The sequence below is a fragment of the Castor canadensis genome, chromosome 2, assembly GCF_047511655.1.
Source record: "Castor canadensis chromosome 2, mCasCan1.hap1v2, whole genome shotgun sequence".
Classification (NCBI taxonomy): domain Eukaryota; kingdom Metazoa; phylum Chordata; class Mammalia; order Rodentia; family Castoridae; genus Castor; species Castor canadensis.
The window spans coordinates 14,215,303-14,240,285 of record NC_133387.1 but is presented as its reverse complement, the minus strand read 5'-3'; the positions used below and the strand labels follow the sequence as shown (position 1 = coordinate 14,240,285).

At 41.6% G+C, this 24,983-nt stretch overlaps 2 protein-coding genes across 5 annotated transcripts in view; one reads left to right on the top strand and one right to left on the bottom strand.

Moving 5' to 3' along the window:
• The window catches only part of Dennd11 (DENN domain containing 11), a 41,125-nt gene extending 27,385 nt beyond the window's left edge, over positions 1-13,740 (bottom strand). The window contains exon 1 of one of the 4 annotated variants that reach the window (XM_020183561.2): positions 13,458-13,740. In XM_020183561.2, the coding sequence (XP_020039150.2) occupies positions 13,458-13,725 (268 nt within the window). In that variant the 5' untranslated portion in view covers positions 13,726-13,740. Of the gene's footprint in view, positions 1-11,869; positions 12,472-12,621; positions 13,328-13,457 lie in introns of those variants that run through there. The other 3 variants (XM_074061781.1, XM_074061790.1, XM_020183562.2) reach the window with 3 other exon arrangements.
• A 186-nt stretch (positions 13,741-13,926) lies between these two features.
• Positions 13,927-24,983, top strand: part of Wee2 (WEE2 oocyte meiosis inhibiting kinase) — a 30,275-nt gene continuing 19,218 nt past the window's right edge. Inside the window, exon 1 of the mRNA XM_020183575.2 lies at positions 13,927-24,842. Within this exon, the coding sequence (XP_020039164.1) occupies positions 24,513-24,842 (330 nt within the window). The 5' untranslated portion in view covers positions 13,927-24,512. The remainder of the gene's footprint in view (positions 24,843-24,983) is intronic.

Sequence of the window (24,983 nt, the reverse complement as noted above, 5' to 3'; positions counted from 1 at the left end):
GCCTACCCCAGGTCTACAGATCAGTCTCCCCTTGCCACACAGGTGCTTTTGCTGACATCTACCAAGGCAAGAGCCCCTGCATGGGTCTCTGTGCACGTGTTCCTAACCCATCATGATAGCAACACATGACCAGCACAGAAAAGAGACAGCTTGGGACAGACAGAGCCACAGGGGTCCTCAGGAGGCTAAGCCTCTTCTCACTCAACCAGTATGCATCTTCCCACTGCCTTGTTTCCCCACCCCATTCCTTATGGGGGGGTTCAGCTAGCTCTGATTTAAGTTTCTTTCCCCTAGCACAGCCTGTCCATAAGTACTCAAGAACTTACAAAAACTTTAATTTACCTAAACTTTGCATTACAGTATAGTAAAGAATACAAGTTAAAACTCATTGAATTTTCCCAAAGTGAACATAACTGTGTAATCAGCACCCAGACCAGGAAGCACAAAGCATGATCTGCACATCAGAGGCCCTCCTCAGAATCCTTAAGTCATTTACCCTCTCAAGAGTGGTCATGACCCTGACTTATAGCACCATGCTAACTTTGCCTTTTAGGAAAATTCTATAAATGGAATTATAGTTACTCTGTCTTCTTTGGTTCAGTATTTTTGTAAGACTCATCCATGCTGATGCATGGGCAACAGTGTGTTAATCTATTATTTCTATCATACGCATGCAACAGTTTATTTACCTACTTAACTGGTGATATCCATTTAGATTAGTTCCAATTTAAAGCTACTGCGATGAATACTGCTATAAACAATTCTGGACTTGTCTTCTGGTGAACATGTGTGATGACTTTGTAATGCACTGACCTGTCTAAGCAGAAATATTTCTCAGAATTCCCTTCCCTATATGTTTCCAGTTGAGATTTGGAAGAGGGACATGAAGCAATAGCTACATTGTGCTTACATTCAGAAGGTTGGTGCTGGAGCATCAAGCAGTACATCTGCATTGTTACTTATCTGCAAGTTCATCACAGAAGTGGGGTAAGGGCCAGCAGCAAGGCCTGCAGACACTGGAGCCACTAGCCCTGGATCTTCCTTCAGCTTCTGTGATTCCTACAGTAGGCTGTGTGCAATTCCATAAAGAAGGAAATCGGCTTCTCCTGTAGGATACCAACATCACCAAAACTGGGGGCAGTGACAGACTGATCTGGGTCTACATCCATCTCTGCAAGTTCTAGCTGTTCTCCTTCTTACCAATATCACTCTTCATCCACAACTTTCTGCCCACACAGACTGTCTAACCAGCTCTCACAATTACCTAAGATCAAATCTCTACTGCAACTCCTTTTATATATCTCCTAGTCGTTCTATTTTTCTGATTGAACCTTGACTGACCCAACACGTGCACATTTCTGTTGACTACATCTGTAGGAGAACTGTCTTAAAAATGTTTGCATCACTGCAAACTAAGGAACCTTCAATGATTCCAAAGTATGTTAATTGGGTTTCTGCAAAAGAGAAAAATTTTAAAAATGTTTTGAAAAGGTTTTTGTTTTTTTTTCTGGTAAATTAAGTTGAGCAAAGATGAATGCATTCTTTTATTGTAGAACTTCTTTAAGATTTTAATACTTCACTCTGTGTTGTGAATTTCAATGAGATCAATATAGTGCTTCATTTAGCCTATACATCTCTCCACCGGTTCTTTTTTTTTTTTTTTTTTTGTGGTGGTGCTGGTCCTGGGGTTGGAACGCAGGGCCTTGCACTTGCTAGACAGGCACTCTACCACTTGAGCCACATAAAGAAAGGTAGGAGGTGGGGCCTAGTTGGAGAAAGTAGGTCACTGAGGGTATGTCCTGGGGGCTGCATCTTGCCCTGGCCCCTTTCTGAATTCTCTTTTTTTCTGCGTGCTGGCCAACATGACGTGAACTGCTCTGTTCCACCACACCACCCCAGCCACGATGGACTGGCATCTCAGATAAACGTGCGCCAAAATGAATCTTTTCTCCCTCAATTGTTTCTGCAGGTGCTTGGTCACAGCAATAAGAAAAGCAACAAATACAGACACTAATTTTACAGAAAGCATTTTTTACACATGCTGGAATATCAGGGGCTTCAGGGTGCCCCTCAATATATGTTCTCCTTTTCCTTGGAATAGAACGTCTACTTTTAACCTAGTGCATGGCCTTCCAAATGAAGACTATTTCTTAGTGTCTTCCTGCGTGCAGGTATGGCTACCTGTGTAAACTCTGGCTACGGACAGAAGTAGGCACAAACATGCTGTCCCTTTCTCCATCCTGCCACCTGGATCGTAGATATGGTGACACATCACAGGGGGAGATGGAGCCATAAATCAACATAAGCTCAGATGTCTCCATGGCCCCACGGTCTGACCGCATTCTAGCCCTTGGCTCAGTATCTCTTGATTATCACATGACAAAGAAAAACTCTTATCTTGACTATGCCACAGTTAATTTGCATTCACAGCACTCATGGCCAAACCCATGTCCTACTTAATACAGCTGACCAAGAGGATAAAGTCTCATTCCTTATCCTGGTTCTCAAAGTCTTCCTCATCGTTCCTCTATGCCAGGACAACCCTCAATGTTCAGAAACAGAAAGAATCCAGGGGAGGCAAAGACAACCTGTCTGTTACAGCCTTCACTTGTAGATGGACCCAAGGCCCTTGGGTTGGGAAGAAGGTCCATTAGGACCAGGATGGTGACTCATACTGGGGCACAGGCTGCAGTACTCCACTCTAGAAAAAGTTCTCTTTATTCCACAGAAAGCAAATTTCTGCTGACCCAATTCCTTGAATGAAAGGAAAGCAGGTGCAAGTACTATGGCTCTTTTCCCAACTTATTATGTCTTTGTCTCCCCAGGAGCCTGTAAGCTTCTAAAGGCAGGACCTTTTCTTGTTTGTCTAAACATCCCAAAACACCACAGTGCCTAGCACAGCACAAGAAGAGCATTTAAAAGAAAAAAGCTTTATTAAAAATAGGCATGTCTTTAAAAAACTAACTGATGAATCAGTATTAACCACCCTAGGAGTGATAATGATGCTGTTATATAGAAAAATGGCCTTCTCTGAGGATGATTATTCTGAAATGTTTAGAAGTGAGGTCTTATCATATCTTCAGCTTGCTTTCAAATGTTTCAGGAGAAAAGCATATCTCCATCTGCATATAATCAGTTCTATTATAATGCTTGTTGGTATATTAGGGAACAAACATAGCACAGAGAATTTCATATTTGCTTATGGAACAGATTCAATCCAATCCCAATAAAAAAATGTCAGCAAAATATTTAATGGATATTGACAAATTAACTTTAAAGTTTATGTGGAAAGGCAAAAATAAATTGTCAACACAATTCTGAAGAATGAAGGTGGAGGACCAACACTGACTGACTTCAAGACTTACTATGAAACTCCAGTGATCAAAGCAGAGTAGAACTGGAAAAACATTAAACAAACAGGTAAGTGGAGCAGAATAGAGAGCCCAGAAGCAAACTGGTTTACAGCATTCATACAAATGCTGTAAACTCATTTTTTGACAAAGAAGCAAAAGGAGCAAAGGCAATACAATGGGGGAAAAGGGTTCTTTTTAAATAAATGATACTGGAACAAGTGGACATCCACAAGCAAAAAAAAGAAAAAATCTAGATAGACCTTATATCCTTCACAAAATTTATTCAGTATAGACAGTAGACCCAATTGTAAAATGAAAATTATAAAACTTCAAAAAGAGAAAAATCTAGATAAGCTAAGGCACAACACCAAAAGTACAATCCATGAAAATTGGACTTCATTATAATTAAAACCTCTTGCTTTTTGAAAGATGATATAAAGAGAATTTTAAAAAAGCCATAGGAATGTGGGGAAAAAGGAACTCTCTTACACAGTTGGTGGGAATGTAAACTAGTACAACCACTCTGGAAAAAAATTTGGAAGCTACTTAAAAAGCTAAACATTGATCTACTATTTGATCCAGCAATACCACTCTTGGGGATATACCCAAAAGAATGTGACACAGGTTACTCCAGAGGCACCTGCACACCCGTTTATTGCGGCACTATTCACAATAGCCAAGTTATGGAAACAGCCAAGATGCCCCACCACTGACGAATGGATTAAGAAAATGTGATATCTATACACAATGGAATTTTATGCAACCATGAAGAAGAACGAAATGTTATCATTCGCTGGTAAATGGATGGAATTGGAGAACATTGTTCTGAGTGAGGTTAGCCTGGCCCAAAAGACCAAAAATCATATGTCTCCCTCATATGTGGACATTATATCAAGGGCAAACACAACAAGGGGATTGGACTTTGAGCACATGATAAAAGCAAGAACACATAAGGGAGATATGAGGATAGGTAAGACACCTAAAAAATTAGTTAGCATTTGTTGCCCTCAACGCAGATAAGCTAAAGCAGATACCTTAAAAGCAACTGAGGCCAATAGGAGAAGGGGACCAGGAACTAGAGAAAAAGTTAGATCAAAAAGAATTAACCTAGAAGGTAACACACACACACAGGAAACTAATGTGAGTCAACTCCCTGTATAGCTATCCTTATCTCAACTAGCAAAAACCCTTGTTCCTTCCTATTGTTGTTTATACTCTCTCTTCAACAAAATTAGAGATAAGTGCAAAATAGTTTCTGCCGGGTATCGAGGGGGTGGGTGGGGAGAAGGAGGGGGCGGGGTGGGTGGTAAGGGAGGGGGTGGGGGCGGGGGGAGAAATGATCCAAGCATTGTATGCACATATGAATAAAAAAAATAAAATAAAAATAAAAAAAGCCATAGGAGAACAAAATTACAAAATACACATCTGATTAAATGATTAGTGTTTGAAACAAAGAACTCTTTTTTTTTTATTCATATGTGCATACAAGGCTTGGGTCATTTCTCCCCCCCCGCCCCCACCCCCTCCCTTACCACCCACTCTGCCCCCTCTTTCTCCCCCACCCCCTCAATACCCAGCACAAACTATTTTGCCCTTATTTCTAATTTTGTTGTAGAGAGAGTACAAGCAATAATAGGAAGGAACAAAGGTTTTTGCTGGTTGAGATAGGACAGCTATACAGGGCATTGACTCACATTGATTTCCTGTGCATGTGTGTTACCTTCTAGGTTAATTCTTTTTGATCTACCCTTTTCTCTAGTTCCTGGTCCCCTTTTCCTATTGGCCTCAGTTGCTTTTAAGGTATCTGCTTTAGTGAAACAAAGAACTCTTAAGACTCAACAATTAGAAAACAAACAGTACAATTTTTAAAACAGGCAAAAGACAGGGCTGGGGGTGTGGCTCAAGTGGTAAAGCACTAACAGAGCAAGTATGAAGCCCTGAGTTCAAACCCCAGTACCATTAAATAAATAAATAAATAAGTAAATAACTAGACAAAGAATCTGAACGCTTCATCAAAGAAGCTATATAGTTGGCAAATAATCACAAGAAAAGATGTTCAAAGCCATCTCATCAAGGAATTGCAAACTAAAACAATGAGATACCTTACACACTTACAGGAATGGCTAAAATCCAAAACAACAAAGACATCCAGTGTTGATGAGGGTGTGGAACCAGAACTTTATTCACTGCTGGTGGAGGTGCAAAATGGTACACAAGTCTGAAACACAGTTGGATAGTTTCTGACAAAACTGAACATACTCTTATCCTATGACTCAGGAATCACGTTCCCTGGTGTTTATCCAAATGAGTTGAAAACATGTGCACACAAAAACTGCACATAGATATTTACAGCAGCTTTGTTCATAATTGCCAAGAACTGGAAGCAACCAAGAATCCTTAAAGAGGTAAATGGACAAACTGTGAGACATTAATACAATGAAATACTTCGAGACAATAAAGAGAAATGAGCTATGGAGCCATGACAAGACACGAAGGAACCCTAAATGCATATTGTTAAGTAAAAGAAGTCATTCTGAAAGGATTACATATCTTATGACTCCAACTATGTGACATTCTGGAAGAAGGCAGTAAAATGATCAGTGGGAAGGAATTAACAGGTGGAGCACAGGGGAGTTTTAGGTCACTGAAACTACTCTGCACGTTACTGTTTTGGTGGATACAAAAGATCTGTGCATTTTTCAAAATCCACAGAACTATATAAATATTGGCTCATCAACTGTAACAAATATACCACACTAATGCAAAAGGTTAGTAATAGGTAAAATTCAGTGGGATGTGTGTGAATATATGGGAATCCTATTTACTTTCTGTTCCATTTTTCTGTAAGCCTCAAACTGCTCTAAAAAATAAAAAATTATTAATTAAAAAAAGTTAACTGATGAATTAATGTAGGTTAATTGTACTGGGGTGGGGGTAAAGATATTGTGGTTGTGTAGAAAAACTTATTTGTAGGAGATTTATACTGAAATATTTAGAAAAGTCATGGCACCTTACACAAAAAGAAGAAAAAGAAAAAAAGGAAGGAAAAATATATCTGTATCCACCACATACATAGTCAGTCCTGCTATAACACTTACTGAGTGTCCCAAAGTAACAAATGTACTAGGCATGACAGTTAAGATTGATTGTCAACGTGAGAAGAGCCTCAGAGATTAGTGAAGTGCACCACTGGGTGTCTGTGAGAGCTTTTTCAGAGAGAATTAACTAAGGGGGAAGACCTCCCTGCTATGTGGGCAGCACTATCCCATAGACTGGCAGTCTAGATGGAATAAAAGGGGGAATAAAGGAAGAAAGTGAGACCTCGGCCATTCTTTCTTTCTGCTTCCTGGCAGACATGTGAGCTGCTCTTGCACTACCACACCTTCCCCAGCATGATGGACTGAAACCATGAGCTAAAATAAATCTTTCCTACCTTAAGTTATTTATGTCAGGTATTTTGTCACTATGACACAAAAGTAACTAATATGTTAGGAAATAATTTAATCATAGAGAATTTCACATTTGCTTACATGTGCTGTACATCATGAGAAATGCAGGTGAACACAAAAAACCAAACCCAGTTGAATCAAGCCAAGAATGAATACATGAAGCTGGGCATGGGCAGCTCACACCTGTAATCCTAGCTACCCAGTAGGCAGAGATCAGGAGAATCAAGATTCAAAGCCAGCTGAGCAAATAGTTCTCCAGAACTATCCTGGACATACCCAACACAAAAAAAGGGCTTGTAGAGTAGTTCAAGTGGTAGAGCACCTGCCTAGCAAGTGTGAAGCCCTGAGTTCAAACTCTGGTATCACCAAAAAAAAAAAAAAAAAAAGCAGTACATGAAACTCATCCACCTTAAACTTCTACTTGCTACTCACCTCTAGTGTTACAACCTTCTGATCTTATATAGCTTGTCTTTCATTATTTCACTATAACTCATGAACTCAACTTTTCTGACACTCACCTCCATAGACAAACTCTTCCTAAGAAGAAGTTCCATTTTCATTTAGCATTTATGTATTTCTTAATCATCCAACACATGCACAATGGTCCTAGATTTTTACTAGGTTCCTATCTTTTCAAATTTTTTTTTACTGTGTAACTGACAGTTTTTGTCATGAATCTTGTTATTTTCACTACATGATTATTCATAAGAGAGATTTTTAGAACACATATTTCATGTTACAGGGAAACTAACTGCATAATGATCAAGCCAATACGACAAAATGTCAACAGATGGGGACTTTGTGAAGGATATACAGGTTCTTACTTTAATATTCTTTCAACTTTTCTGAGGTTTAATAAATCTCAATATAAACTGGGGAAACTGAAATGGTAGAGATGTGGAAAAAAATAAGGAAAGCACAAAGGACTTTGCAAAAACAAGAAATAATTGAGAGAATGTATCATAGTTAATAGGGAGTGGAGAGCTATTACAACTGAGGTCATCCTTCTACAAGAATATTACAAATTGGAAACTAGTTTGTATATGGAAACTTGCAGAGGTTTAAAGAAAAGTGACTTTGCAAAAATAGCAATCCTTACAGGATGACCTTTAATGCTAAGAAAAAACCCTTATACTGAGTGGAGCTCAGTGTTCACACTCCATCTTCTTAGGTCTTCCAAATATACTCACCATATAATAGGTACACAGCCAGAGAGCTATAGCCTGGAAAGACTCAACAAGAATCATCAGGAACAGGAGTCACCACTGATAAGTGTCTTTCCCCTCTTAAATTGCCTCCCTTCCAGCTCCACGTCATTTTTCTTTTTGGGTCATACCTTGGGCCTATCACAGTGACCTTCAGGCCCTGCAAAGACAAGGAGTGCCCACGACAACAGGAGGAACAAATGTGGCAATCTCATTGTACACATTTAGCAGGTCATTCAATAAATATTGGTGGAGTGAAACTTGGCAGTGCAGTACCAGGTGCTGAGCTCATGCAAAGACAAATATGTCTCTGTTTGAAGGAACCTGGACTAACAGACTATTGGGCTGGCAGCTCAGTGACCAGGGGATGCCAGAAGGGCTGTGGATATACAGATGGCCTCAGCAATGCCACTTCACTGTCCAAAGGTCACTAGAGGCTCTGGGTGTGTGGGCCAGCTAATGTATTAGACGCTCTTGGACTAGGTAAGATATAGGCTGTCCCATCTGCATACCAGGCTGCTTCTATCTTTGAACTTTTCTGTTGAAATGTGAAATGATCTTAACCCAGGGCATTTCCCAACCACCACTTCTAGGGAGGACAGACCTTGGCTGCTGTTATAGCTACCCATTAAAAAGTTCATTTCAAAATATTTAAAACAGAAAACAATGACTTGAACCCAAACCTTCACCATCTGATGGGAAATTAGACACCTCCCTCTGTTGGGTGGCTCCACTCAAGCATTTCCTCTTGAGGTTTCCTGTCCTGAATGGTGACTGCCTCCACCTGACATTCTCTTTCAGCTCTTTCTGGTCTAAAGCTAGATGGAGGCAGCTATCATGTGCCTTGATTTTTACTCTTTCCATCAGCTTCCTCTCACGAGTACTCACATGTACCCTAATTTCAGCCAGGAAGCAAAGGGAATCCTGTCTCAGGAAAAAAGGCAAGAATCCCTGCATCCCTGGTCCCAAAATCACATGTATTTCTTCTACATAATCACCTTTTAGTGGGCCACCAAATTCCAGAACTGGAAGAAACTTAAAAAGAATATTTAGTCCAGATCCCAACCAGTCTGTATCAACTGAGTTTTGATCTTACGTGGTTTCAAACAGTCTTAAAACCACCCAGAATGACAGCACAATCAAAGCATAGGAAGGAGACAGTATGAAGGGCCTTGAATCAGACAGAAATTAATCCTGGCAATTTCAAGTCAGCCATATGTCAATCCATGGCTGGATTCCAATGCATTAATTTTACATTCAAAAACAATCTTTCCATTCACAGACTCCACCAAGTTTTCCACTGGGCAGTGGTGTAGTGGGGAAAGGGAAGGAATGAAGGCCCTGCAGGCAGGTGAACCTGGACTCTGCACCCTCTGCTCTGACTTTAGCAGACCTCGAAGTTCTGTGATCCTGCTTTTCTCATCATTATAGTGAAGATTGTTGGGATGATCAGTGGCAAAAACCCTTGAAGTCCCCAGCACAGTTCTTGGCACATAGGATGTGGTGGGTATTGTAATCATCTCCCCTAATTTTCTCTGTAGGTTTTCAAGAGAGAAAACTGAATCTACAACAGATGGTCACAAACTGACTTTGTGGTGAAAACCACAAGCAGATGATTCACTAACAGCCCAGGAAAGAGCCTGTCAGTGTGGGATTAATCAAATCAACCACACTGTATTTCAATCAATCCCGAATGCAGTCCACTGACACCTGATGGAAAATGCAGAGAAAGGACAGTGACAGAGTTAATTTTTCCATGAGACTTTCTTGTTTGTTATCAGAACTGGCTTTCCCTTTGCCATCCTGTGAACTGGCAAGTCTCAAGAATGCTGTGTGCATTTACAAATTTTCCATTTGCATCCCATTTTGTCAACTTTCTCCCTTCTCTTCAGTACTGGGGCCATTTATTAGCTAAAAGAAGTCAGCTGACCTGGGCAGCACTACAAGTTATACCTCAGGCACCAGACCTCGTCTTAACTCACTGTGCCTTTCCAACCACTCCAATGTTAAAAGAAACACTGCTCATATTTCCTTGACTGTACAAGGAATCAACAGATTAATAATTAGTATGTGTGACTGATTTTAAATAAACCCATTTGACACATGCATAGGAACATTCAGATGCAGAACACCTTATACACGTTTAGATGTAACTGGCTGCAGGCTGGGGGAGAAGAGGTTCATTCCTAGTCAGGAAGAATAAAAGAAGAAATATCTTGAGAACCTCACTAGGTTATATGTCCTGTGACCATTTCCCTCCCCTTATACAAACACACAGCATAGGAATTTCCCCCCTAATACAAACACACAGCATAGGAATTCCCCCCTCAGATTCCCACAACATAACTGGGTGAAATGTACCAGTGTGAAGTGGATCTCTTACAAAGAAGTAGCTTCAATAGGCAGATTCACAGGCAACCAGACTTCCTGATCCAAAGCTCTATCAGCCTCAAGCCCACAGCCCTCAATTATACTGAGGAGGCAGTGCCTACCACCATCCTGGGGAATCCAAGTGTGATGATTCCTTTCCCTTAGTGAAGCAGAGAAAAGAAAATTTTACTAGAAACCTAAAGAACGAAATACAAATCCAAGTAAGGCACTAAACTGTAGGGTTGAACACAATGACAAAAGCAACATTCTGGCTGCCAACTTCTCTACCCGGCATGCAGAGTTAGCATCTGAGCCCAGTTTCAATAGCAGCTTTGTAGCCCAGATGGCCAGTGCCACCATGGTTGCCAGCTCCAGATAAGGAACGCATGTATGTGTGTGCAGTGTGTGCAGTGCGTGCGAAGGCCTTACCTTGAACCTGAAGTCCCTAGTTTTCATGTCATTTGCAGACCCAATAAACAACTCTCAAGCCATAAGTCTAATGAAAATAATTTTCTTCTGATTTTCCCTGCAGATACCCAACCTAGCTTTCTAAAAATTGTCTAGAAGTACAAAAAAAACTGGGCACTGGTGACTCACAGGCGTGTCACCAGCTGCCCGTAAACCTAGTTGCTTACTGAGACAGAGATCAGGAGGACTGAGGTTCAAAGCCAGCCTGGGCAAATAGTTCTTAAGACCCTATTTCAAAAATAGGATCACAAAAAAAAAAAGGCCTGGTGCAGTGGCTCAAGTTGTAGAGTACCTGCCTAGCAAGCATGAGGCCCTGAGTTCAAACCCCAGTACCACCAAAAAAAAAAAAAAATGTGTGAAAGAGTGCTGGAGTTGTGGCTCAAGTAGTGGAGTGCCTGCCTAACAAGTGCAAGACCCTGAGTTGAAGCCCCAGTACAGAGAAGAAGAGGGAAGGTAGGAGTGACTAAGAGAGAGAAACTATAGACAAATCTTCCCACCTAGTAATTCCTGCGATAAGCTCTTATTTTGGTAAAGAAACAGTATTCACTTACTACTTTAGGTAGCAGGATATGGAAGGGCAAAAAGTTGGGTGGACCAATATTAAATAGGAACTAATAACAAATTTGCCTCAGAAGAGAGAACCCTGGACTAAAATAAGGAGACACAATTCTAGTCCTTGTGATGTCTCCACCTTGAAGGGCAACCGTCAGCCTCACCTTCTCTCTTCCCCTGAATTCAACTTCCTCCACCACCACACAGAGGCACACCAGGTGCTCTCTGAGGCCCCTGTCCTAGTGCTAACCTTCGAGACCTGGGGAACCTCAATAGCATTTATTCACTCTATCTCACGCTTTTAAGAGATATACCATACACACTTTTATCTTACATAAGCACTACCAGAATATTTTTTATAGAATGCAAAATGCCATTTAGGACTAGGACAGATAAAGAAAAGACAAGACAAACTTATGGACAGAAAACAAGTGCTTTCCCAAAAACTCTACTGGAGGTCAACGGTGCTCACACAGAATCAAACGCTGATCAGACCCTATTATGTTTCCTTTCCATTTCTTCAGTACTCTTAAATGCCTCCGGAGTGAATGTCATGGCTACATCTGTTTACCTATAAATGATGGGGAAAGGGCATAAGAAACATAATTGGTTACAAAGTATATGTTTTTGTCTCACATTAAGGGTTACTTTGGTTTAAAAAGTTTAGTTCAAACTACTGGTACCTGGGGTTGTTCCAATTAAACATAAATTAACCAGCATGTGTGATGAGCATTTAAAAAATAGAAAATAGCAGCAGGTACTATATGTAGAAGAGATCCAGCACTATTTTATGAAACTTCGGTTTCATTCGAATATCTATAGTGTGAGTGTATTAGGTGTGAATTAAATTAATTTCATATGGTGGACCAGAGTCAAAAAAGTTTGAAAGCCACTAGAATGAGACAATGGGATAAACAAGCTTCAGAAAGGCAGGAGTTCTCTGACAAACTCTGTCACTAACAGAGGGACCTCAGTTCAGTGAGATTTACAATCTACCTGTCTCCCAGCTCAGAATCCTGGATCAAAGTAAAATCACTCTGCCTGGAAACCATCCCCTTTCTCCAGATCCTAACCCTTTTTCTTCCCACCCCATCCCATCCCAACCTTACGCTCACGCTTGGAAGTTCAGGAGGAAGCAACCCCAAAGCAATAACCCTCACCCTTCCATACACATACCCCATACTCACTGCAACAACTCCACTGGAGATGGACCGAGGGACTCACCTGGACGTTCTTAAGGCCTGGGGTCAGGACAGGAGCAGAACAGCTCAAGGATTTCAGCGCCCCTCACAGCCCATCAGGGCTTTAGGAGAGGCATTTCCATTTATTCACTGTTTATCCCCTGGAATCTCTCATCATCAGAGTGCACACCCCGACAGCGGGTGGCGAAAGATGCCTTGAGATAACCTATTAATTCTCCAAACATGGAGAAAGCCCGAGGCTCCTCCTTTAATCAGACCTCCGCGGAATCCCTCGGCCCCATTCCTGAATGCTCCCCACGTTAGTTCCTCAATACGCTGTCAGAGAAAGTGAACTTGGCCGCTAGGAAAGTTATGACTGGGAGCGAGAGCGGGCCCTCAGGGGGCAGGGGCGCTTAGGACGTGGGGCTCCAGGAGGCGTTCGCCTCGGGGCTTTCCTCCGCTCACCGCGGAAACACCTTCCAGCCGGGCAAGAAAAGAAAACAAAAGCCAACGTGCCTGCAGCCACAAACCGGATCCTCCACCGCCGGAGCCGAGCAAACATGACCGGGGACCGGACAAGGTCTGGGGGCGCTGCGAGCAGCGGCGGGACAGACAGGAAGGTCGGCGGGGCCTGGAACAAAGCCCCCGGGTCCACTCCGCGGGGGGCGCGCGGGCCTCAGTGCGGCACCCGGCTCGGCTCGGCGGGCGGAGGCTGGGGACCCGCCGCCCCTGCGATTCCCGGAGCGGCGGAGGCCGACGGGGACGCAGGTGTGTGGACGCGAGTGCGCGCGCAGCGAGTCCTCCCCCGCGACCCCAAAGCCCCGGGGCGGGGGCGGGGGCGGCCCTCTCCCCGCCCCTCGGTCCCGGGGCGGCTCTCACCCGAGCGGGGATCGAAGGTGACCACGAACACGGCCACCACCTGGTCCTCCTCCACGTCGCCCAGCTCCAGGCGCCCGGGCTGCAGCAGCACCTCGGAGGGAGCCGACTCCTCGGGCTCCCGCCTCCGCGGCGGTTCCGCGACCAGCCGGGCGCCCCCGCCGCCGCCTCGGGCCCAGCCTCCCGCCTGCAGCTCCGGGGCCTGCGGCAGGGAGACCGCGGGGCCCTCGGCCCAGCGCAGCAGCGGCGCCGCGTCTCCCTGCTCCACCATGGCGAAGCGAGGAGGAGCCGCGGACGGGCGGCGGGCGGGCGCGAGGGGCGGGGCGGGGCGCGGCGGGCTGCGGGCTGTGCTCCCTCCTTGCGGGGCCCGCGCCCGCCCGCCGGTCCGCCGCTGCCCGCCGAGCTCGCACGGCCCCGCCACGCCGGTCCCTTCCGGCGGGGTACAGGCTCGGCGCCCCCGGGCCCGATCGGAGGCTTCACGCCCACGTCTCCCCGGGTGGGTGCCCGTGACAGCGAGCGTGCGGGCAGCACGCGCGTCCCTGGCGCTGTCCACCTGCGCGTGGCTCGAGGCGCCTTCCCACCTAGGATATGCCGTAGTATATAACTGTAGCACTATACATTTCTATACGTCATCATTATTTTTAAAGTCCCGTGGTCAGAAGGACCGTGACTTGTGTATTACATAATCCTTAATGTGTGGCAAAAGCTGCTTTTAAGCCAGGAAGTGAGGCAGGGGAGCTCGGGCTACCCAGGTTTGCGAAATACACATGAACGAAGATGGAAAAGGGCGTTAGGGATGGGATTTGGAAATTTTACTCCTCTGTTTTTATAACGAACGGATTGGGGTGGAAATTGGTAGTTTTCTGATGTATATGCAACTTGAGGGTATTAACCGTGGAGGTGTTGGGACATTGTGTGTGTGTATGGCTTTTCCCACAAATGATCAAGAAAAAGAAATCGCTTAGGGGAGGAAGAGGCAAGTCCGAAAGTTTATGACTTTGGAAACTAAGGATTTTCTATGAACCCCCTTTTTTATATTTCATAATAAAAATTTGAATGTATCAACTCTTCAGGGTCAGTTTGGTGGTTAAGTAACTCTTTCAGAAGAATAGTATGATTAAGAAATAGCCATTAAAATATAAGAATGAAGTGGAGCTGGGGACCTGGCCCAAGTGGTGGAGCACCTGCCTACTAAGCAGAAGGGCCTGAGTTCAAACGCCAGTACTGCTAAAAATGAAAGAAAGAATGAAGTGCAAGAGAATTGTTCAGATACACAAATCATTCACCCTTCAGGAAGCCCTAGTTTGCCTGATCCCGGAAGGACCTCGTGGGTGTGTATGTCAGGTGTTACTCCAGGGGGCGTTTGTGAAGATACATGGCTCATGTGCCAGAGATGCAATGATAATAGGATTTAACCCTATTTATTACCAAGGTGATAATCAAGACTATCCAATGCTGGTGCTTCCAGTCTAAAATTTATGATGAAACAATAAAATAATAATAATAATAATATCCCTAAAAAGTAGGGATGGCTTTTATTATTTATTTAATGCAACCTGACCTCTTCCACACACACTTACACAAGTAAGTGACTGTCACTCTCATAGAGATACAATGGGGTGACACAATCCAGACAAGGTCAGGGCACCAGGCTGGGTTATATACAAACTCTCTAAACTAGATGCCAAAGCCCACTATTTCAGAAGACCAGGCCACAGCCAAAGCTTCTGAGGTTGAGGCATTCAGATTTTTATTTTTAAATATAAAACGGGTTCACAGAAAATCCTTAACCAGTTTCTAAAGTCATCAGCTTTGGGCAGATGGACTTTCCCTTTGTTCCTTGAGAAAGAGCATTTCCTGATCTTTTGTGGGACTATCTGTTCCTACCAAATGCCCCAGCATCTGCTTCTCCTAACTGAATGTCTTCAGGCTGTGTGTACCAGGAACAAACTCATTCTCATATTCTGTTCGCTATATAAACAAAAGAGCAAAACTTCCAAACCCTTTCAGAAATTCCGTAGCCTTTTCAGTCATCATTCATGTATACAGTTTATTCTAGTTCACCTACCACTCTACCTGTCTTTATCTTCCTAGTGCCTTGCTCAACAAGAACAAAGTGCATACTTCTGCAGAACTCTACTTCTGCAGGCTCTAGCTAGTATCTTGCACATAGTAGGTGCTAAAATATTATTGATGGTGATGACACTCACTCTTAATACACAAATTTATAGTGTTAAGAGAGTATGACCAACCGGATTTATCTTCTCCATGTCCACTGAATTTCAAAAGATGATAGGAAGGAAACTAACTGAATTTAGCTATTAGAGCAGCTCTTCTGGGGAGCAAATATGGAAGATAAGAAGGGAGGAAGGGCAATTATATTCAGAGACCCTATGTTGATACAGTATTTCAAAATTAATTCACCTAGAATAATGTATCTGTCTAAATTTTAAAATGAATTTATTTCTCCTTACCAAATACTAACTGTATCTATATTAAATAAAGTACAGAACAGAAAATTATCTATAATCTTACTACTCTCAAATAGTCACTGTTAAGATTTTGCTTGTCCTATTTCATTAATTCTAGGATGCAAAATCTTTCTGTTTTTAACATTGCTATGATGGCTGACAATTACCATGGGCCCCCACAGAGGTCCGATTCTCACAGAGGAGATTTTGGTTTGCTTTTGTCAGCCATCTAGAGGAACCACCAACAGGAGACTACTTTGAGAGAAATTCTTTGCTTGAGATTCTTTGAATAACACTGGTAGTGTGAATTCAAAATCCAAGCTAGCTTGAACACTGGCTTGTAGTTCAAAAATCCTTAGGTGAGATTTTTCATCCTCCCTCCTTCAGGAGACAAAGAAGCTGAGACAAGCAAAATTCCTTAGCTGTGCAGGAGGTTGGTTTAGCACAGTTGCATATGGACAGTCCTATGGGGTTCCCCATCTTGGGCATTTTTTATTCTTATTGGCATGTAAATATAACGGCATATTTTAAAATGGATGATAGATTAGGTATTTTTATTTTCTATGTTTACATGTTGAAATTCTGCAGTTATCAGGTTTGGGTTCTTTTCCTCTTAATGTGAGAACTCTAACATTTTGGCATCCTCTAAGACAACTTTTATGTGCATGTTTTTATGGTTTCCGTTATACATATGCTTGGTAACTTATTTCACCATCTGTTACTGTTAGATAGCTAAAATTTTGACCTGAATTTTTGACTAAAGTTGCCTAAAGTTTTGACCAAATTTCATTCTTACTGAGTCTGTGACCTTAGGGCATAGCCCTAGGGCAGTTGTAAAGATGACAGACATCTCTTTTCATTAGCCTAGCAGAGAAGACAGCTATTAGGTAAAAAATGAAACATGGAATTATGGAAGATGGGCAGTGCAACTCCAATCAGCCATTCAGGCTCCCAACTTATGATAATTGCTGGAGGAGCAAACCTGGCAAAAGTGCATTCTCAGTTTTTGGGTTCTTGATTTTTTGTTTATGTTTTGATTGAATATAATTATGTTTCCAAAATACATGTTGGCAATTTGCAGTTCCTTTCAGTGCAGGTCTGGCCCTTTAATTTCTTAACCTACTCAATGCTTTATATTTATAAGTGGTATGAAGTGAGACTCAAATTTTTTAATAGAATCAATATTTGCTACACCACTTTTGGAATTGTTTCATCAATTCCTATGTCTTAGAATCCTCCTTTAAGGTGTAGTATTAAGTTACTAGGTTTTCCATTCTATGTATTTTTAGCCATTGCCCCATCCATTCTTTCTATTTTCACACTAGTGCTATACTACTTTAATTATATTTAAAATTTTTATTTCTAGGAGAGGTAGTTTTCATTCTTTTTTTTTTTTTTTCCATTTGGTGGTACTGGGGTTTGAACTTAGGGCCTTGTACTTGCTAGGCAGGTACTTTACCACTTAAGCCACTCCACCAGTCCTTTTAGCATTGGTTATTTTTGAGGTAGGGTCTCACTTTATGCCTGGGCCTGCCTGGACCACAATCATCCTATTTGTGCTTCTCTGTGTATCTGGGATGACAGTTGTATGCCACCATGCCCAGCCATTGTTTGAGATGGAATCTCAAGAACTTTTTCCTTGGGCTGGCCTCTAACCATAATCCTTCCTGATGCCTGCCTTACAAATGGCTAAGATTTTAGGCTTGAGCCACTATAATTGGCCTTTTTTGTTTGTTTGTTTTTCAGTATTGAGGATTGGACTCAGGGTCTTGCTTTACCATTCCTGTCACGTCCCCAGTCCTTTTGCTTTTAGCTTGTTTTTCAGATAAGTTCTCATGTTAACTTTGCCAGGGCTGGCCTCAAACCATGATCCTTCTACCTCTACCTCCTAAGTACCTGGGATTGCATTCAAGTTATAAGAGCAAAACATATTTATGGGAGAAGAAATAGTATCTATATCTCATTAAGTCATTTTGTTTTGTCTTCTAGGAACAGTCTTCCATCGAAGTGAGGCATACAGAGCCCTACATCTTGACTAACTTGTATAACTAGTGGACCAGGACAAATACTGGTGATCTACAGAGGAGTGCAGATGGTGGGAAAAACTGAGGTGTAACACAGATGAAATTAAGAATGTAAATGGATGAAAAGATGAAATAATCTTCCTATAAGGAATATCCATACCCTTTTCTGTCTTGTGAAGAGAAGTTCTGCAGGCAGATAGATTCTGAGGGGACCAAAAGCTCAGGGAATCCAGAGATATCCTGGAGTGTCCCAGCCCAGTTCCAGCCTCCCTAATGCCTAATGTCTATTTTAATCAGACCTCATTAGCTACAGTGTCAGCCCCAACTGCATTACAATTTCCTTCACTCCTTCCATCTGGGCTCAGCCATTGCTGGTGTGTTCTAAGTTTAAAGTGCACTAAATTACACACCATAGAGGTGAGGCTCAGGTTGGGCCAGAAATGGTATAGGGGTTAATGGAAAGAAATATGTGCTCAAAATTTACTAAATTATTTACAGCCAACACATCCCTCCCTTTTTAAATTTGCATTGGGGTTGAAAATCAAATAAATATTCAAAACCTCTTAAATGACATCTGTTTTTTAATGGTATCCATTGTGAGAATAGATAGAATACAAATCATGCTTGATTCACTTTGCAAACACTTACTGAGTGTCTAATATTTTCCAAGCCCTGTGCTTGGTAATGGAAATAGAGCAACAGAGTTAAGCCCCTGTTCTCATGGAGTTTAGATTTTATTGGGAGAGGAGTGATAAGACAGATAACTTTAAAAATAAACCCTCAGATATGTAATACATAGTATAGTGATAAGTGTTGTGAAAGAATGGCCACACAGAGCCAGGGGCCAGAGAATGAGTAATGGGTACTAATTGGTGTTTTTGGGAAGACCATTCAGATAAGAGATCTTTGAGCCGGTGGGGCAAGTGAGATGTGGAGAAATAGCAAGTCAGCAAGAGCAAAGGTCCTGGTGCAGAAAAGATGTTGGCATCTGTAAGGACAGCAAGGAGACCAGAGAAAAATGCATGAGGGGAAGATAGCAGATAGCAGGTGTCATATGGGTTGGGAGTAGATCTTTTAGTCCTATGGACCTTGGCTCTGGGGCTAGCTCTATATTCTGAGTCAAACAGGAGGAACTGGAAGATTTGAGTACAGGAATACCATCATCTTACTTAGTTTTTAGAAGCATCCCATAGGCTACTAGATATAGAGTAGGATACAGTTAGGCAAGATCAATTTAGGGGATCCCTGTGAGAAGGCTGCTGCATTCAGGGAAGAGGTAGGGATAGAAATGAAAGTGTTTCTCGTACATTGGATGTAGGGTTGCAGAGAAAGAGAGTGGTACTATGTGTTTCCATTTACTGAGCTATGAAAACATTACAAAAGGAGTAGGTATGACAGGGAAGTGTGGGGTATCTTAAGACTGAGGTGCCTATTAGACTTGCAGAAGGAGTTTGGAAAAGACAGTTGAGCATCTGAAGTTCAAGGGAAAGGTCTCTGATGAAGATACAAATTTAAAGGTGACTAGCATTTCCAGCTATAGGCTGAATGATATTCCAAGGAAGTGAGTGTACAAAGAGAAGAGAAAAGTTGGGGGACTGGACCCAGGGCGTGCCAGAATTTAAAGGTCAGAAGGTGAAGTGAGCAAAGCGAGTCAAACACTGTATGAACCAGTTTTTAAAAAAATAGGTATTTATTTATTTACTTGATGACAAACATTTTAAAACACTATTTCTTTAACATTTTAATAAGTAGATGTTCATGGCAAAAATTCATCTAATTGCATACAAGTCCAATAATCAGCAATTTTCTTCTCCTCTAATCCCCCACCCATACCCTCTGCTTAGAAACAACCACTTTTGACAGTTTCTGAGTTTCCAGAGTTTCAGTGTTATTCCATGTGGAAAGGCTTTAATTCTTCTTTATCACAAACTTCAAAACCTCATAAAACTTTGCCTTAATTTTTTTTCTGAAGCTTAAACTTCAGTGTTGGGACCTTTCATTGGATCAGGAGTATTCAGAAGAGGATGGGAATATTTATCAAGTTACTAGTGACTTCTAGAGCCTGTCCTTTGAGACACAGAAGAGATAAAAAAAAAAAAAGGCACAAGGGATCCAGTTCTAGTAATGAGTATTTTCCATACTTACTCATTTCTTCCCAGGAAAACAGTGTATGTGTGTGTATATGTGCTTGTGTGTATGTATATGTGAGAGAAAGACAGAAACAGAGAAAGGCAGAGACACAGAGTCAGAGAGACAAACAGACATCTATTTATGCAAAGGGAGGGATGGAAGGATAAAGAAAAGATAGAAAAGATTTCATCTTTATGGCTACAGGGCTGGCCTTGGTGTAGGTCACACTGACAGCTCATTACCTGCTCTAAGTTTAGGTAACCTGGAAGTATCCACAGCTGTGGCTAACAGAGAAAGGATTGGGCTAGTGAGTCCGTACTGTAGTTTAAAAACATCTGTTTCTTAAAGCATGGACAGGACATCATGAATCACTGGGTATCAGTTCAGAAATCTGTTCCTATTCTAAGAATAAAACCGTGTCTGTGGGTTGACAGCACCATGCCTCTACTACAACAGCTATTTTGATGAATAGCTTGTCGTTCTAGCCAAGGGGAAACAGTGGTGAAAGAAGCAACACGTTAAAATCTGTTTTAGATTCTAACTGTTTCTCCAGTTAGATTTCAGTAGATTCCAAATTAATGGATTAGAGATTTTTTACTAATTATACCAATGTATTCAGAGGTGCAATAATACATTATCACTGATTTGCTTTAAAATAACACAGCACCCCAAAACAACAAATATGAAGATATAAATGAAATAAGTTTATATTATTCACAATGTCTGAAGCCAGTTTAGTACATTAGGACTCATTATACGGTCTTCTCTTAGTGTGCTTGAACATTTTCATAAGAAAAACTTAAGCAAAAAGGAATAGTAATGGGAAACCAGACTTCCCAGTGGTTTCCCACAGGGCAGTCCCATTTAATAATATATGAGAACCCAGCATCACTATTTGAAATATCTAGATGACTCATTTTCTTTTTCTTTCCTTCTTTTTTTTTTTTTAAAGACAGGGTCAGTATGTAGCTCAAGCTGGCCTTGTACTCTTGATCTTTCTGTCTCACCCTCCCCAGCAAGTGCTGAGATTACTGGTGTGTGCCACTACATCTGGCATGATTCATTCCTTAATTCAGTCTTAAATAATGTGGTAGAACTTCAGCCTGTTCAGCTGTTTGTTTGTTTGTTTTTTAAGCAAACAAACAATCTCTTTTTTCCTGACTGAGGAGACAGTCAGGCCCACATGTCCTTCTCCGTAGTGACAGACCATCATCTAAACTAAAGGTACCCATGCTTTAGTTTTATACTTCTGCAAAAGAACATTCTACCCCAAAGGTTTCTACTTCATGCAAAATCAATTTGAGTGGGTATATTTTCCTGCATTTGTTCTTCCCATAGTGTTTTTAGTCCTCAGAATCAAGGTTTGTGCAGAGAGGAATCTAGGAGCTTCCTCGTCACCTGGCAGTGTGTCTTTAAGAAGTGAACTTCCCCCAATCACGTTTTTTAGGGACTTGGATGCAGCCTGATATGAAAGTCTGGCTTTCTTCTTGCACATCCCACTTTTGGAGTCTTTGCTTTCCCTCTGTGTAGTATCTTCTGTTACAAGAAGAAAAACATTCAAACTTTTTTAAAAAGTCAAATACTGGGTATTTTGAACAAAATTGTGATATAGCTTGTTTCCCCCATTTCATCCATAAATAACTTTTTGAATATGCAGTATGTATCAGAAATGTATTAGAAGAAACTTTCCCTGTTGTTCCTATTGCTATTGGCTACCTGAGTTCCTTGATGACACATCGTCTCAACCACCATGGGAAGCCTTATGCCTGGGATGGATGCCTGTAGTATTAACATGCACTGAAGTAGAGAAGGAATTTTCAGTAATGTGAAGAGGCTAAGAAATAAGAACAGAGTAAAGTACAACAAGAAAATGGTGAGGCTACAGGCCAGAAGCAAAAGCTGCAACTCCAGGGAACCCTCGAGTCATCAGAATCATGGACTGCCCAGTTCTCATTATTGTATTTTCTAAATCAGGAGTATCTTTTTTGTGCTTGTTCTTTTACCTTTCTCATTCTGAATGCTTCGCCACAGTCACTATCTTCTGAGCGACAAGTGGTTGGTGCACGTTTCTAATAGAATTACACTGATAACATGAGATATAAACTATCAGTAATGGCATAATTCCTCCCTAGATAAATGGTGTAATCATAAATAATTGAGTATTGTAGTAATTGAGAGTTATAGCAGGGACAGAAGACAGGCAGGGGTGATAATAAGAAAAAAAAGTAACCTGCTTTGTCTGGGTGATACCCAACCAACCATCCCCTGCACCTGCCTCCAGGCACGTGATATACTCAGCATTTCTGGTCAGGCCCTACTCTGTTGAGAGCAAAGCTAGTCCCCAGCAGGCCTGGAGAGGCAGGAATGACAAGTTATGAAATGTGAGGGGTAAACTGACCAACACCAAGGCTGTTGGATCTGTAAATGAGAAACTTGTTCCTGGGTCCAGAATTTCAGCTGATAGCAATTTTTTTTTTACTGGAAATCTGTGAGTCTTCCTTTCATTTTATGAGGCTTTCTATTGATTACTGTGAAGGGCTGAACCTCTAACAAGGGGTATCAGTGAGATACTGCATACTGTGAGCAGTATTTTACTGTTCCATTATCTGGGGCAGTTTGCGTGAGTAGGAGGGTGTAGGGAAAGACCAAGGAAGGATCAGGTGGTGGCCCACCTGCAGAGCACTGGGGGCATGAGAAGGCTGTAGCTGAACAAGCACTTTCTCATCTCCTCAGTTAATTTTCTTTTGGGTTGCCCACTTGAGAAGTTCTGATTGGAGGCAGAGAAGGAATGAGAAAGGAGAAAGTAGCAGAAGGATTGAAGAGAGAGAAAATGGAAGTGGATGAACTGAGATAATCAAGAAAGGGAAATAATTTTTGTTTCAAACTCATCAAGCTGCCTTGATTCCTCAGTCCCTTCCCTCTCCCTTTCCTCTCACCATTGTTATCATGTAAATAATTGCTCATTCCAAGTCCTTCCAGAGCCTCCTTAGGGTGCTAAGGAGCTAATGTGTATTGTTTTCCTTTTTCATAGGTTGCCTTTCACATATTTTTCCCTATATAATGGTATCAATGGGTTTTCCTTCTCTCTCTCTCTCTCTCTGCATAGTGTAATGTTACCATAATCCAATATCAAATGAGTATGTCCATCACCACTCATGCTGTACATTAGATCTATAGAACTTGTTCATCTTATGACTGAAAGTTTATATCCTTTGACAAACTTCTCCCCAATCCCTGGCAACCACTGCTCTCTCTGTTTTTATGAGTTCAATTTTTCTAGGTTCCACTTACCAGTGAGATCATGCAGCATTTGTATCTTACTAATTTCTCTTAGCATAACGTCCTTCAGGATCATTCACATAAAAAATGGCAGGATTTCCTTCTTTTGTGGCTGAATATTATTCCATTGAATATATGTATCATATTAAAAAATTCATTTCTCCATAGATGGCCACTTTTTCCTATAACCTAGCTATTATAAATAGTGCTTCAACAAATGTGGGATATGGACATCTCTGAGATACTGATTCCATTTCTTTGAACATATACTGGGAAAAAGGATTGTTGGATCATTTGGTAGGTTTTTTTTATTTCAAAAAGTTTTCAACCCTTCCTGGGGGAGGAGAGCTCTGAGAAAGAAAATTTAAAATGTATATTAAAGATACCTAAACTGTAAGAATAAGACATTTTATAAAAATAAGTCATTTTTAGGCAAAAGCCATTTTAAAGTGATCAACATCTGCTTCTACACATTGCTAATCTTTCATCTGTCATTTTAAACTTTGTTAAAGTCCCTAAAATTAACTGCTAATACTTGGTGGGTGAGGGTACTTGAATTAGGACAGGTGTGTTTGGCAAAGAATTGAGGTGTGTCCCTATCAGGGACATGAACTCCAGTCAAGATATGTTACAGGTCGTTTAAATATCATTATGATATCCAGGTGCTGCTAAATGTTAATGACCTGCTGTTAGCCATTCGATGGGTGGGGACTGGAAGGAGGGGAAAGCAATATTTATACATGGCAGGTGTAAAAGAGTAAAAATAATGAATTTGTTCCCAAATTGGCTAATGGGTATTTTCAAAGCCATGTTAGATTAAAAGAATCCACTTATCTCACTAGTATTCAGTAGCCCATGGGTCCAGGGAAACTCTGTAGGGCATCCAGGAGTTCTGTACATGAATTGGATTTAATTGCTCTGAGAGTTATTGGAGCTTTCTTTGATCAGGATTGAAATAAGGATAAGCTGAGGTTTTTCAGATTTGTGGTATTTAAGGAAGGAAATTCACAGCACAGCTGTTAGTCGGTAGAGGGAAAGGCAGGCCAAAGTTGGGGAACTTGCTGATTTTAATTCTTTTTTCCTCTGTACGCCTGTAGATTCAGTGTTTCCTTCTGGGAGATTGCCTTTCCAATGTTACAATCTCTTTCACTGAGATGGATGACAGAGGGGTTAACAAAGAGCCAAATCAGAAATTAAGCTTTTCCTTTTGTGAAGAAGAGATTGAGAATGAAGGGCAGAAGGAAACAAAAGCCAGTGGGGAGACCCAGAGCCAAACCCCAGAGAAGGGTGAGACTCAGTATGTAGCAACTCCCAGGACTCCCCTCCGGGATGTCTATGAATTCCATACCTCTCAGGACAAAGACAAGGAACGTTCAGATGCAATTCTGCGGACGCCAAAGTCAGAACCTCCCAAATGTCCTGCAACACCAGCACAACCAGACAGAAAGAAGCTACCACTCCATGACAACCCTTCCACTCCCAAAGTAAGCCATGGGAAGTTTGTTTTCCTTCAGTTCAGCTGACAGAGAAAGACTTGATAATTTGCATATATATGATAGACTTGCCTCACAGGCTGAAATATATCCTCAGTTACATATTTATCAGTGGAAATGAAGGTGGGTTTA